The sequence below is a fragment of the Macrobrachium rosenbergii genome, chromosome 59 (genome assembly GCF_040412425.1).
Source record: "Macrobrachium rosenbergii isolate ZJJX-2024 chromosome 59, ASM4041242v1, whole genome shotgun sequence".
NCBI classification, from domain to species: Eukaryota; Metazoa; Arthropoda; class Malacostraca; order Decapoda; family Palaemonidae; genus Macrobrachium; species Macrobrachium rosenbergii.
In genome coordinates this window covers 10,277,489-10,292,795 of record NC_089799.1, presented here as the reverse complement: position 1 = coordinate 10,292,795, position 15,307 = coordinate 10,277,489, and the positions used below count along the sequence as shown (strand labels likewise).

General features: G+C 36.0%; 1 protein-coding gene across 1 annotated transcript in view; it reads left to right on the top strand.

The window, feature by feature from the left end:
- LOC136837368 (uncharacterized) overlaps nucleotides 1-15,307 on the top strand; it is a 59,174-nt gene that overhangs the window by 41,744 nt on the left and 2,123 nt on the right. Inside the window, exons 11-25 of the mRNA XM_067102123.1 lie at nucleotides 254-479; nucleotides 1,655-1,816; nucleotides 2,813-2,980; nucleotides 3,458-3,607; nucleotides 6,009-6,248; nucleotides 6,707-7,014; nucleotides 7,484-7,696; nucleotides 8,614-8,853; nucleotides 9,282-9,471; nucleotides 9,681-9,704; nucleotides 10,333-10,527; nucleotides 10,686-10,842; nucleotides 11,166-11,391; nucleotides 13,556-13,673; nucleotides 14,805-14,907. Coding sequence (XP_066958224.1) covers nucleotides 254-479; nucleotides 1,655-1,816; nucleotides 2,813-2,980; nucleotides 3,458-3,607; nucleotides 6,009-6,248; nucleotides 6,707-7,014; nucleotides 7,484-7,696; nucleotides 8,614-8,853; nucleotides 9,282-9,471; nucleotides 9,681-9,704; nucleotides 10,333-10,527; nucleotides 10,686-10,842; nucleotides 11,166-11,391; nucleotides 13,556-13,673; nucleotides 14,805-14,907 — 2,720 coding nt within the window. The remainder of the gene's footprint in view (nucleotides 1-253; nucleotides 480-1,654; nucleotides 1,817-2,812; nucleotides 2,981-3,457; nucleotides 3,608-6,008; nucleotides 6,249-6,706; nucleotides 7,015-7,483; nucleotides 7,697-8,613; nucleotides 8,854-9,281; nucleotides 9,472-9,680; nucleotides 9,705-10,332; nucleotides 10,528-10,685; nucleotides 10,843-11,165; nucleotides 11,392-13,555; nucleotides 13,674-14,804; nucleotides 14,908-15,307) is intronic.

Genomic DNA, 15,307 nt, shown 5'->3' with positions numbered 1-15,307 from the left:
TTCTGATTTGTGAAGGCGTGGTTTGATGACCTGGCGCTGGAACCGTTTGGATAATATTGTATACTAGGATTTTTAGGTACTGAAATTCATATAATTGTGTAGCAAGGGAGAAGTAAATTAAAAATGCAAATGAAACAGACTGAACAGAACACAGAATATGTAAGAGAAATAAAATCATGGGAACTGGGAGAGGGACATTCTAGTAGTGGATTTATAAATGAATATCACGGAGTTCAACAATGACTCCTTGCAGCTTGTACGACCAGAGAACACCACGTTTACTCGTGGCAACTCGAAAAGGAATCGCTGAACATGCCTGTACAGTCATTGCCAGGGTGCTGGATCCTGAGGAAGTTGATCACGGAACGTACACTTGCCGAGTTACCGATCGTCACTACGTGGTCGAGAGAAACGTCATCGCTGGAACCAACGACTCTTTGCAACTGGAGCTCAGGCCTTACACCCAGTCCATAAATAAGGTCTGGAATGGTAGTTCTGTCATGTTCTATGTTGGATGGCAAAACATATGGTTTGCTATTAGTGTTTCATACTAACTCTTTTATCTTGAAACTTGACTTGCGATTAATATTTTCCACATGTTTCTGATGACTGCTGTAGCATAGGAAATAGTTTTTAATAGTGTGACTATTTATACGTGTGCCTCTTTACACCTACGAACCCTTAAGGCGTGAGGATATTTGTGTATGAAAGATCGGATAAAAATGATTTGAAACCATCTAATATTCTTTCAGGGAAGGGGACAGGATGCCAAGTAAAAACAATGGCTAAAAAATTTCGGGAAAAAGAGTATCATATTTTAAACAAAATCCATTCGAAATACACAAGTCTTGCTAGGTCTTTGCTTTTTCAAGTAAATAAATGTTGGGGTGTTTAGAGTGGAATGGAATGGAATATAGAGTTTAGGCCAAAGGCCAGGCACTGGGACCTATAAGGTCATTCACAGCTAGAAAAAGAAAATGAGAGTAAGTAGGTTTGAAAGGTGTAACAGGAGGAAAACCTCGCAGCTGCACTACGAAATAATTGTTAGGAGAGGGTGGATATCAAGAAGGAAGAAAGATAATGTGAATGGAGGTAGAGTAAAAGGAATGAAAGGGGGTTGCAGCTAGGGGCCGAAGGGACGCTGCAAAGAACCTTTAGTAACGCCTACAGTGCACCCCGTGAGGCGCACCGACGGCAATAGGGGGTTAGGGTATTTAGAGGATCTGTACTGTAGTAATCCCTTTGCTTTGATTTTATTAAAAAAAAAAACAGCTGGGAAGAGAATGTTATATTTCCAACAAAATCTATCGGAAATATCCAGGTTTTTCTACAACTCTTTTTCTTTCCATATTTTAGTAAATGCACATGAAAGTATTTAGAGGGTCGATACTGTAGTAATTCCTTTGTTTAAATTTAACTGAAAAAGCTGGAGGGAAAAGAATTTAATTTCAAATATAATATAGTCGAAATATGAAAAGTTCTCTACTTCGTTCCTGTGTTGAGTCATGAAAACAATAATTCCATAACTATTCCTATCATAAAAAAACTCAAAAATTCCGAATATTCTTTTGCACAAGATATTCAAGGAAGGTAGTGGCATTCCCCTGCTGTCTAAAACTTAGCAATAACAACATTGCGCTGAAACTTCCCACAGGGTGATAACGCAAGCCTGGATTGCCTCACGATCAACCGTGGCTGGATTGACGTCAATCATTACGTGGGTCACTGGAAGGTGGTGCCAGAAGATGGCTTTTCCAGGTTCCAGACTCATCTCCTTCCAAGACGGGGGTTTCGACTTGACCTCTTCAATGTCACGGTAAGAAAACAATGTCTTTTATCTGAGTTTTCGGAAGTCAAGAATGTGTGTGTGTGTGTGTGTGTGTGTTTGTGTGTAGGTGTGTGTGTGTGTGTGTGTGTGTGTGTGTGTGTGTGAAACGAAGTTGAATTAAGAAATATAAAATAATGAAATATGCAGGCAGTAGATGAAGTTTTCCCATGAGCAGTTGGGTTTTCTTTTTAATTCGTTTACTCCCTCGAGCTAAACATACACAATTTTTTTTTTTGACGTAATGAAATGTATTTAGTCAAAGAAGCATTTCCTGAAAGCGAGGAGACTAGATATTGCCATCTTAGCATACAGTAAACTAGACTTTTAAATATACCACGATTAACAGTGTGTCAGGGGCAAGTTAGACGAACCTAATACCAGAACTTTCAAAACAGTAATTTCTAGCAAAGAGCGGCAATATCTAAGCATTCACTGTAACATTTGCTACATGAATTCGAGAAGTATTCGGTCTTAATATAAGGCTGACTGGGCTAAGTACAAATTTATGGTAGTAAGGAGCTGCTCTTGTGTTACGCAGTAACCAAATTAGTTAACAACAGGTAAACTACAAGAATGATAATAATGTCGACATTCCAGATGATGAAAATAATTTAAGTCAATATGTACCAATTATTCACGAGGTAGTATTTACACTTTCATGCATGAAAAAGTGAATTATAATAATTTCCAATAGTACAATACGTTTTGTAGGAAAATAGTGTTCATGATGGTGGTCATGCTTTATTAAACATATATAGTTCCAGATATTGTGACCAAATTATTCTCAGATGCATTACTAAAATGAGTCATTAAATAATTGTACTGCAGGATTTTGTATACAATTTGCTGAAAACGATACAATAAAAGAAATTACTTTTTTCTTTAATTTCTCATCAGGTACAAGCTCTCGTGATAACTGGCTTCGTGTCACTTTATAAGAACAAATAGTAGACAATGCAAATTATCAAATTGACCTCGTTCCAGAAAAACCTCCGGATAAACTGCATGGTGAAAGAACAAGAAGATATGGACTGGATCCCTGGGACGAGATATGACTCAGCATTAGACGTGGCTGCTGTCAGAGTCATCACGCAAGAGACTCTTACATGTCCAGAACGCAGAGAGTATGGAATACAATGGCACCTGACACCGGTTTGAATTTAGCAGCTTTTCAAATGTTTAAATGTAACTTAGAGGTATCGTAAAGTTGTGTTGCAGACCTGCAGTCAGATACCGCTGCAAGAACAATATTCAAAGCGGATTAACGCCATCAGAACTCCAAATTTAACATCTATCTTAGCTAGGTTTATTACATAATTTCATGCAGTTTTGTCTCAGCAATTATTCTCTAATAGAACTCATCAATACGTAGCTGCAAGTAAAGATCTACATGAGTCGACAGAAACTAAACAAGATCCAGAAACTGAAAGTTAAGTAAAAATTGTCCGAAGAAGCTGTAAAGTTTGCATTTGAAGGGACATAACCAATTCTTTAGAAGGTTTCTCTTTCAGATATGTAACGTTTATAAACGCTTCCAATATTTTTTCTCACAGCACCTCTTTGGTGCTTTTTAGAAACAGAAGTAATTATTACACTCAGTGCCTCAGATATTTGTTTATGTTCCACTAGGTTAACGAGGAGGATGTGCATTCATGTCCCAAAGGCTACAAAGGGAAAGCTACTCGCCGGTGCAAGCTCCATATGCAGAATCTGACATCGTTCTGGGATCTAGCAAACTTCTCTTCTTGCATATATGGACCTTTAGAATATATCAAGACAGTGAGTAATGAGCACGCAGTAGCAACAGATTTCAGTGTTTTACGAAGACTACAAACAACAAAGGTTTATATTTTTAGATGTGATGTTCTTCGAGTTTCTTATTCAACTCGGATGTTCAGCACTATTTATGAAGAAAAAAATCCGGTGCTCTGAAACATAACTGTAATCATTTCGCAATGATAAGATGCGTACGTAAATGCAAACTTATTTCTTTGTCCAGACCACAAACTTCGGACATTGCCTTCATGGTGCTATTGGATACCCTTCAAACTACCATCTTGAGTCTACCATTGGCACCTGCATCTGCAACGTCCACTCACGCTGCAACAGTCAGGCCAGCAAGCATAAAGAACTGAAATGACCTGCTGTTGTCAGGAAAACTACCAGATGTATTTTAGGCTATGGTAAGAACTCCCTCTCTCAAACAACAAGTACAACGGTGTTGATAAGAACATCGTAGTGACCTTTAACTTTAACAAGTAAAAAATGGGCTGAAGTTTCTTCGGAGCAATCGAGTTTTCTGTACAGCGGATAATCAGGGCGACCGGAAATAGATCTATCTTTCGGTGGTCTCGGTATAATGCTGTATGAGCCCCGGCCCATGAAACTTGCAGCCGGCCGTGGTGGCCTATCCTATATAGTTGCCAGAAGCACGATTATCCTAAATTTAACTTTAAATAAAATAAAAGCCACTGAGGCTAGATGGCTGCAGTTTGGTATGTTTGATGACTGGAAGGTGGATGATCAACATACCAATTCGCAGTCCTCTAGCCTCAGTAGTTTTTAAGATCTGAGGGCGGACAGAAAATAGTGCGGACGGACAGACAAAAGCCGGCACAATAGTTTTCTTTCAGAAAACTCAAACCGAAAGAATAAAGAGTACAAAGTGGTTGAAAGACTCGTCGGTGAAATCACTGCTAGCAAAGTCCAACAAGCTAGTGCTCCGACATATTTGGAAAAAGTAATTCACTAATGAGTGCACTTTAAAAAGACTGTACACCTCATCCTCCAATACACTGCTGACACCCTGAACCCACCTCGCCATCCTGGCAAACTCCACTTTAATAAACTAATTTACTAAAGCTAGGATTATGGGCCACAACCTGCTAAATGTACAGGGATCACCGGACTTGGTTATCAAGGAGACTGGCATACTTTCTCACAGACTATGCTATCGTTGCATAGCAGAGAGAAGTATTATACATTCCTTATAAGAGTTCCCTAATAAAGGGACCAAAGTCCTCATTTTATTTGGTTTGGTTTTTCAGGGTCAAGCAGTGAAATGGAGCCGACAAATGGCCTTCACTTCCTATAGTTTAGAGATATTTTCTAAGGGTATGACGATCCCAAAGATACAAATTACTCCAGGTACACTGAGTTTACCCATTACGACAAGAGAGGCACAGTGGAATTTCACAGTGTCCCAACTTGCTTGGGATATTGCTTATGTCATGACCTCTAAACCACTAGCCTAGTTTATTCATAAAGGCTCCAGCCACCTGTTGAGATAGGACTGGCAAGGGCAGCCTGATTCTAGATATATCTCTAAGGCGCAGCCCTTTTATTCAATGGCCTGGTATGCTCTTTGCAGATTCTCTCCATCTCTAAATATCCGAAAAGACTGAATATTTCACACCTTTGGTTTACATTACATTATCATTCCCATATTATGCCTTGCAATCAAAGCTCTTTACATAAACACTCCAGTATAGAGTGTGTGTGTGTGTTTTTTTTTTGAGGGGTTCATTTACAATACTCAGGAGAAACTTACTAAAAATGGTGAGAAAGCAGATTCATGTGGTAGTAGTCTGCTTCCACCTATGCAGTCTGCTTCCACTTGTGGCTTCTAGTCTTTGTTTTACATCAGTCAGTCACCAATCTCTGAAATCCAATGGACCAGTGAAGTTCCTTTGAACCATTTTAGGTTCTTACCAAACCATTTAGCCATTTTCGTTTCAAAGATGGGCTCTGTGCTTACTGTTATATCGGTACATCAATGTTAGTTTTAAAGATATTGAACCTCCCTTTTCTGATGCTGACAAGCTTAAAGTTTTATTCCATCTACAGTGTTTTCTCAGCTTTTGGTATCAGTCAACAAATTCTATGGAAGATATCTACCTTGAATGAACTCAATTTCTGTTATGAGTTTTTGCTATCTTACTCTTTAAATTTCGAATTTCTCTATTTGACTGACTCAATTTTTGTTAACAGCATGTCAATACAGACTATTCAATATCCAACAAACATTTCAGACCACACTGAGCATTTATGTAATATGCTTGGATGTTTGTTTCTAACATCACCATAAAAGTTCCTTCAAATTTCTTTTAATCATTCGGTTTGGACAACCTTGCAATTTTTCTTGCCTCACATAGCTAAAATTGTTTTTATTGTTTTCCAGCAATTACTCCTTTATGGAAGAGGTTACAAGTCTACTGACTTGACCAAGAAAGAGGAGTTTGTGAGGGATTTCCAGAGGATTCTGGAAGAACACAGCGCCTCTCTCTTACCAGGAGAGGGACGATCCGTCCTTGACATCATCAGCATGTTCCAGAAGGGGCCAGAAGACTTCATGTCTTTCTCTTCATTCTTCAGAATAATCCAGACAATTATCAAGGAGAAAAATTCATTGCTAATAATGGTAAGTCATTGGTTTTCAAAATTAGATGAGTTCGAGTACAGATACTTCTAACTTTAGGAATGAGATTATTTATGATCTAGGTTATAAATAATTTCTGAGATTGAAAATCAACAATGATTTCAAAAGATATCCTAAGCATGCGGGAGTATTTTATATTTCTGATTTTTTAGTTTCACACTAATGAGAAATTATTACATTTAAGATAAAAATGCTGAAAAGAGATCTAAATTATAAACTTAAGAAACAGATATGATTAACCAAAATGACAAATTTCTCATTTCAATTGTCCTGGAATATAGCATTTGATTTTTAAGAATTTCAATTGTCCTGGAATTTAGCATTTGATTTTTAAGGATTTCAATTGTCCTGGAATATAGCATTTGATTTTTAAGGAAGTAAGTGGTAATGCACTGCAATGTCGGATCATTCCAAGGCGACTAACTTTCTTAATTTCACAGGATACCTGGAGGATGATGGAAGGAGTTAGGAAATATCTAAGCAGATATATGAAAAAACTTCACCCGGGCGAAAATGCCACCATTCACTTGCCTCATCTGGCTGTGAAAGTTCAGAGCTTTGATGGGCCACAAGGAAAGTTTTTTTGGTCAAACATGAACCCAAATTCCTCTTCAGAGGATACGGCTGAAGATTATAAGGACAACATCGGCATAAATATGGAAGAGCAGGAGAATAACAGAAGCAGCCACTTTGCTAAAGTGAATGAGTCCCTGGATGATCCACAAGGACGAAATGTTAGCTTTTATGGGTGAGTTAAGTCTTTTTCGATAATACATATTCATGAGAGATAATTTCCTGGAAAAGCTTAGTTCAACCAAGTTCTTGAGATGCCATTTTGAAGAAATCAGGAGAAGAAAAACTGTCACAAATATATATATATATATATATATATACATAATATATATATATATATATATAATATATATATATATATATATATATATATAAATATATATATATATATATATATTTTATATATATATTTATATTATATATATATATAATATATATATATATAGATATATATGTATAATACATGTATACATCATGCATGTATATATAATATATAATTTATATATATATATGTATATATATACATATATTTAACACGAGTTGAACATTCAATGAAATATACAGCAACTTAAACATATAGACGTAACATCTGAATAAAGCATAACATAACAGCCTAAAATTTTCCCTTAACTGTCTCAATCCAGAAACGACCTTCGCGACCAACGCATAGCTGTGGAAATTCGGATGAGAAAGTTAAGAAGAGACACAAAACATGATAAAGGAAAAGAGAGACGAGACAAATCGCACACGCTGCTGAATAAGACCGAGGCGAATGAAATTCCTTCGTATGGAACTGGTGTTGTGGCCTATCTTCAGCTCAGCGCGATCTTGGGGAATTCCTTCGCGGGAATGCTCAAGTAAGTGCTTGCTATTTTTTAACTTGAAACTCTTTCATTTTGAGTTTATTATTTGGTATATCATAACTGAATTGAATTGAATATAGAATTTAGGCCAAAGGCCAAGCACTGGGACCTATGAGGTCATTCAGCGCTGGAACGGAAATTGACAGTAAAAGGTTTGAAAGGTGTAACAGGAGGAAAACCTCGCAGTTGCACTATGAATCAATTGTTAGACGGATGGAAAGTTTCCACCAAGATGAAAGAAAGATAATATGAAAGGAGACAGTAAAAGGAACGAAAGGGGTTGCAGCCAGGGGCCGAAGGCAAAGTAATGCCTACAGTTTACCGCATGAGGGGCACTGACGGCACTACCCCCGTAACGGGAGGTATATTATAAACGCTGGTACCCACTGGAAAATGTGATGGATTTTTTTCACTTGGTCTCTCATTTTGTATTTGTTATTTGGTATCCTTTTATCTTTTATATTCTTCGCACAAACTGAAGTAATATTTTGTTAACATGATTTCTCACATTCAAACGCTTATCTTAATTTAATGATAGATTTAAATAGCTTGTTTTTTTCATTGTTGCTGACAGCGTAAATCAATTATATTCCAGGTTCTTTTTGAACTTCTGAAAATGTTTCAAACCTATATTTTGAAGCTTTCGATTCGACTTGGTAATTTAACTATGAAGCGCAAAAACAGCACAAGTGCAGTCATATATATAAATTATATTATATATATACATATTATATATATACATATAATTATATATATACATACATACATACATATATATATATATATATATATATATATATATATATATATATATATATATATATATATATATAAGCATATAAGCTACCCACATTTAAATTTAGTAGCTTCTTTGCTAATAATTGGAATTATATTAGATTACCTGTCTTCAGAAACAGTGAAGAGGTCCCTGTCATACTGAGAAACCCCCTAGTGGAAATAGTGAGTCTAGTGACCAACCAACAAGGTCATTCTCGTCCTCGACAGTCATCTTTAGTTAGAGGTCCTTTGATATCTTCGAAGATAATCGAATCTGCTTCTCGGCGTGTGGAAGGCTCTTGGGATATACCAGCCACCGTGTCAAGTCTCATCGACTTCAAGTCTCCGGACATTCCAGCATTGCTCGGCAATAGGTCTGTACTACATTCCAGTTTCGTCTCACTTGCCTTGCTTAATAACCATTTTTTTTCTGGAGAGGCGAAAAGGGACCTTGTGATTTATTTCCGTGAATTCTTTCGTGTCATTTGCCTAATAACCTTGCGCTCGTGTTCTCATTGAAAATATATTCTTAATTTATGACATGAGTGACGGTTTTCTGGGCATATGTATCTATCGACATGCACTGCTAATTGTTTCATTTGCCTAATCTTGCGTTCGAATTTTGATGGAAAGTATATTTCTAATTTATATGTGACTGCTTCTGGGCATGTTTCTCTACTGACATAAGCAGTTAATTGTATTTAATATGATATTAACACAATATGGAACTTTTCATCTGTAATGCCAAAATGAGCAGGAAGCAGCATGTACTATCTAATTATTGATCTTCATGGATTGGCAGCAGTGGGAAGCAAATGGCATGGCAGGCTAGATGTGGGAAGGCAGAGTTAATGAATAACAGAATCGTGTGGAATCTCGCTCACTGTGAACTTCAGGTTACCAGCCATGAAACATACACATGCTTGTGTCAAGGTCAAGGCCTCTTTACTCTGCTACTTGCGAAGGGGCCATGGACGCCAGAAACAAATTTGGTGAATGGCTGTAGTACAACTGTTGTTTTTGTTGTTTTATGATTCGGCCGTGAAATATTAACACTTAATACTAACTCTTCTTAACTTTGTTGTGAGCGGTAGCATGAGACTCCTTACCTCAACCTGAGTTTTTTTTTTCTATGTATTTGATTATAAACAGACTACTATTTTTTTTACATATATTAACAAAAAATTTTTCTTTCACGCAGCGGAATCATCATAGGTCCGAAAATGTATGTAACATCACGCTTGTCTGCTTACTGATTTTTCATAACTTTTTTTATTTACTGAATAACTGATTTTCGCTTTGTCACCAATTCTTCTGTTTACGCAATTTTTGCTTCATTAATTTTTATTAGAGTCGTTTCTTTTTACTATATTGATATAATTTAAATGTCATGGTGTATCGAAGTATCATTGATCGTTAGCTGTGAATATTTATATATGACCTTTGATGAAAATTCACAGCCATTTCCGCCTATGTACGTCTTATTAGCTCTGGTGGAAATCTAGCAACAGTTTCACACCAGAATAGTAATAATGGCAGTAAAGCCTTGAATATGAACAACTATGGTTTGAGAAACACATCATGTTTGCAACTCAACATTTGTTAGATCACCATATTACAAACTTCACAAGCTTAGGGTGTACTGTGGCATTCTTCTCAAGAGAAAATAACTACCGAAATGTTCCATTTCAAGGCTGGGGTCAGTCTGTGCTTTTGTGAACGATTGCCATTGGTTAGGACTTGCAGTATAACCACTGATCCTAGTCGCCTAAGTATCTTTCACGGTTTGATTGCAATGGCATTTACATTTATTTAAACAGTGATTAATCCAGCACACCTCGTTTTTACCTCAGAAATCAAGACACCTGCCTCCCAGTATGATAACCGTTGGCCTCTGTTGTTCGCTGTCTTTTCTGATAATGCTTACGACAGTGACCCTATTGTCCCATCGGTTCAAGGTTCTTCACATTCAGATACACATGATCAAGTGCACAGGTTACGGAGCTGTTAATGTGTTGTTTGCTTCTGTGGCCTGGTGGTCAATCGAAGTAAGTTAATGGAAAGACGTCTCTCTGGACCCGTAGAGATGAAATTCATAATTTTAATGTTTTTGTGATATATATAATTTGTAAAAATATAATTTTTATATGTATATTCATCAAACTTACCCTTAAGAAACTTTAGTATTATAATGTTTTCGTTTCAGAGGTATAATGCTGAGATAATGGCAGGCATCAGTTCCTGCCTTGCCATGAGTATTGGCGTGGGAATTAGTCAGCAGTTGGTGAGGTATTACCGTTTAACAGATATTCCAAACAATTCGTTCTTCTTGACGGTGCACTTGACGACTGCATTGGTTTTCTGTAAGTACTGAGTCGAATTATGATGCTGCTATAGCATCAAGTTTATATTATAGTGATCACAATCAACAGAAGAATTTTCATTTTGATTTTGCGCTTGACGACTGCGTTAGTTCTCTGTGAGTACTGAGTGTAATTCTGACTTTGCTATATCATCAAGTTATTATCATTGTGATGGTAACTTACAAGCTTCACTTTGGTTAACATCAGACCACATCAACGAAGGATTTTCCGTCTTGATTTTTCCTCTTGCATGCAATCAGATAAGTTAAAAAAATCTTCCACGAGGTATTCAAACCTTAATGTCATATCTCCTTTTAAACCAGTGCTCTCAATGCTCTTGGGCATTCTCGTTTGGGGCGTCCAGAACATCCACCAATACGCTGTGACCTCTCACTGGATGCCCGTCGGGGAGGCTTGGCCCCTGTCAACCATCGTGATGATTTGGTTGCTGTTGTTGGCGACTTGCAACACCACTCTGTTCCTCCGTAATGTACAGCGGCTGAGTCAGCTGCATTTTACCCTGCCCCACCCCGAGACTAAAAATGTTTTGTGAGTATGAATAACTTTTTTTTATTACTATTAAGGTTAAGATAAGCTTCCTTGCGATGCAATAGGTTGACGCCACAGAGAAAGGAAAAAAAAAATATAAAAATCAAGATTGGCAATTGGCTGATTCCCCAGAGAAAGAAAACATTATAAAAATTAAGATTAGCAATTGGTTGATGTTACAGAAAAAGGAAAAAAATATAAAAATTAAGATTGGCAATTGGTTGATGCAACAGTGAAAGGAAAAAATATATAAAAATTAAGATTGGCAATTGGTTGATGCCACAGAGAAAGAAAAAATATAAAAATAAGATTAACAATTTGTTGATGACACAGAGAAAGGAAAAAATATAAAAATTAAGATTAGCGATTTGTTGATGACACAGAGAAAGGAAAAAATATAAAAATTAAGATTAGCAATTGGTTGGTGCCGTAGAGAAAGGAACGAAATATAAAAATTAAGATTAGCAATTGGTTGATGCCACAGAGAGAGAAAAAAATATAAAAATTAAGATTGGCAATTGGTCGATACCACAGAGAAAGGAAAAAATATAAAAATTAGGATTAGCAATTGGCTGATGCCACAGAGAAAGAAAAAAATATAAAAATTAAGATTAGCAATTGCCTGATGCCACAGAGAAAGGAAAAAAATATAAAAATTAAGATTAGGTTGATGCCACAGAGAAAGGAAAAATCGACCACCATGACTGAAATAAAATATAATTTTGGCTGCCAATGATTTTTGGGGCTCGTTACGCTATTTGATAAAGCTGTCGAAATTTGAGACGTTTCGTGAATAACTTCATGCTAATAAAAAGAAAAAAAAAATAACACTGTTGGAGGGAACACTGTCTGTCTTTCGCGACTGTTACTGAAAAAATGATTAAGAAAGGGATCAGAATACACCTGTAATAGAACTTCGTGCTTTCTTAGTCTGGCTTTTCATTCTTATCGACACAAATGTGGGCAGCAAGTTTATAACTTTGCTTAATATAATTGAATTCATAGGATGGTTTTTTGTTATTTTTTTTTCACACAAACTGTACGGATATGATGTTATTCAGTCATGGTTAATATTCTTGAAAAGTGGTGTCTAATAAAAAAAAATAATATAAATTCTCGCCTGTTTTCATTACTTAATCTGAATACCAAAAAAGTAATTTAATCGCGTTATACAGTACATGCGTGCCCTTATGAAGGCCCAATAAACAGAATTCTGATGTCCTAACCACTGTACATTAAATAACATTATCTTTAAGTTTTTATATTATTTTTTTCCCGTTTGTTTACAAATTTGCAACCCTTACTGTGTTGAGCTGTTTACCTTCCATAGCTTAGACGGTGTTTTAAAAGAGCGATATAAAATTTTGTGCTTCTATCTGTCTATTTAGCTCTCTCTCTCTCTCTCTCTCTCTCTCTCTCTCTCTCTCTCTCTCTCTCTCTCTCTCTCTGTATATATACTATAAATACATATATACACATACACACACACACACACATATATATATATATATAAATTTATACACAGACACACACATACATATATATATGATATATAGTATATACTCGTATTTATGCATTAGGAAATTAATCTGCAGCAAGTAAATCCAAGACAACAATAGACAGTACGGACTATAAGTAATTAAACCAACCAACATAACAGCACATAACAAGAGATGAAAGAAAGTATGGAACAGACTTTAACACAATTCCTGCGCCAGACAAGTTGTCTGCAGATTACAAGAACATTTAGATATCACCTCAATTATTAGATTTACACTACAGTAAAAGAGATGAAGTCCTTACCTGCGATCTGAATTTCCAGAAGGAGACAAGTACACCTAACAAGTCTCCATTTTACAAGAACATTTAGATATAAACACAATAATTAGATTTACACTATAGAACTGAATAGAATTGAATGTAGAATTTAGGCCAAAGGCCAAGCACTGGGACCAATTAGGTCATTCAGCGCTGAAACGGGAATTGACAGGAAAAGTTTGAAAGGTGCAACAGGAGGAAAACCTCAAAGCAGTTGCACTATGAATGAGTTGTTAGGAGAGGGTGGTAAGTAAGATGGACGAAAAGGAATATGAAAGGAGGTACAGTAATAGATTTATACTATAGTAAATGGAATGGGGACCTCACCCGCGCTCTCAATTTCCAGAAGGAGCCAAGTACAACGCGCCTTTACCTTGGTAGGAGAACTGGTCTTCCTGTGCAGCAGTTTCTTCCACAACCGCCCCGTAGGACGCTTCTTCTTCAGCGCGGCTTCTGTCCTGCAGGTACGAAAGGCCCATCCTTTAAGGATGTCGCCTTATTGAGGATGCCAGGTAGTTGTGTCTTGAGTGGGCATTTCGTTATTTCCGCTATCTTCATCAGAGAGCTGTGTCGAAATTGCAGGTGACCCTTCAGTGTTTTTGGTACCTACGTAGTAATAAAAAAAAAAGTCGTGGTTATACTTAGGGTAATATGTATATATTTCATATGTATATATGTGTGTATGTGTGTGTGTATATAAGTAGGTCCAATGTATTATCATTATGCCCAAGTACCAAGATCTATGGCGAAGTAAAAATAAAGGTGCCTAGCAACCATAAAATATATTTATATATATGTGTGTGTGTGCGTGTTTTTTTAAATGGTTGCTAGGCTTTTTTTTTACTCTGACATCGCTCTTGGTACTCAGGTATGATGACAATGCACTGGACCTCATCTGAAGCAGAAAAATAATACATCAGAAATGCATTAAAACTAAACCTGTAAATATGTTTATTCAACATGTTATATTTTCGATTTAGATTGCTTCTCTTTATTCCTAATTTTTTACAATATTTTAGAGTGTTTTGGTACAGGAAAACTTCTTTGGAAGTTAATGCTCAAATCATGTGAGCCTCTTAAAAGTATTATGTCTGCTGTTTAACAGCTGTGTCACAAACAAGTAAGAGTAAACAGCATCTATTGAAAATATTTCATAGTTATTATTATTATTATCATTATTATTATTATGTTATTATTATTATGGAAATAAACTCTATTCATATGGAACAAGCCCACAGGGGCCACTGACTTGAAATTCAGGCTTCCAAAGAATATTATGGTGTTCATTAGTAAGGGGTAACAGAAGGAAGTGGGAAATACTGAAAGAAGAGATCACTTATTAAAAAAGAAAAAAAATAAATTAACAAATTAATAAATAAATAGATGAAGATATAAGTAAATTATGAAAATACAAGGAGAATTGTATTAAAATACAAGGAGAATTGTATCAGGGTAGCAATTCATTGCACCTTCACTTGAACTTCTGAAATTCCAATTGCACGGCATCCTCAGGGAGGCTGTTCCAGTAAACTCTCAGCCCCAAAATTTTCATTTATTTCTTGAGCGAATCCTGAAGGATCTTTTTTTCCAAACAGAGCATCATGTTACACCTGGAGGAGTTAACCTGTGCTGTTGATGACCCGAGTGACCTTCATTCCTGTGTTTTCTTAAATTGTAGACTGAAAAGTCAGGTGAATGGTAAATGCATCCCGATTTTCATTGTATAAATATACGTGACATATCTCTTTAATCTTTGTATAATTCAGATAATTTCACCTTTATTATTGTTTTCAACACTGTAGGATTGCTAAGTGCATCCCAACTTTCATTGTAAAAATATTCAAAACTTATTTCTTAATATTGTTATAATTCAGATAATTTTTACTGTCATTAATGCTTTCAATGTTTTAGATTTTAAAGGGAGAAAAATTCAATAATTATTGTCATTAAGCAGAAATCTACCAAGAAAATGTGCCTCAATAATTGGTTACATTATTAATATATATAATTTTTATTTCGGAACCCTGATTATGATGATGGCCGGGTGGTTAAGTATTTTAGACCAGACAAATCCATTTACATTCTAAAATTTTATTTA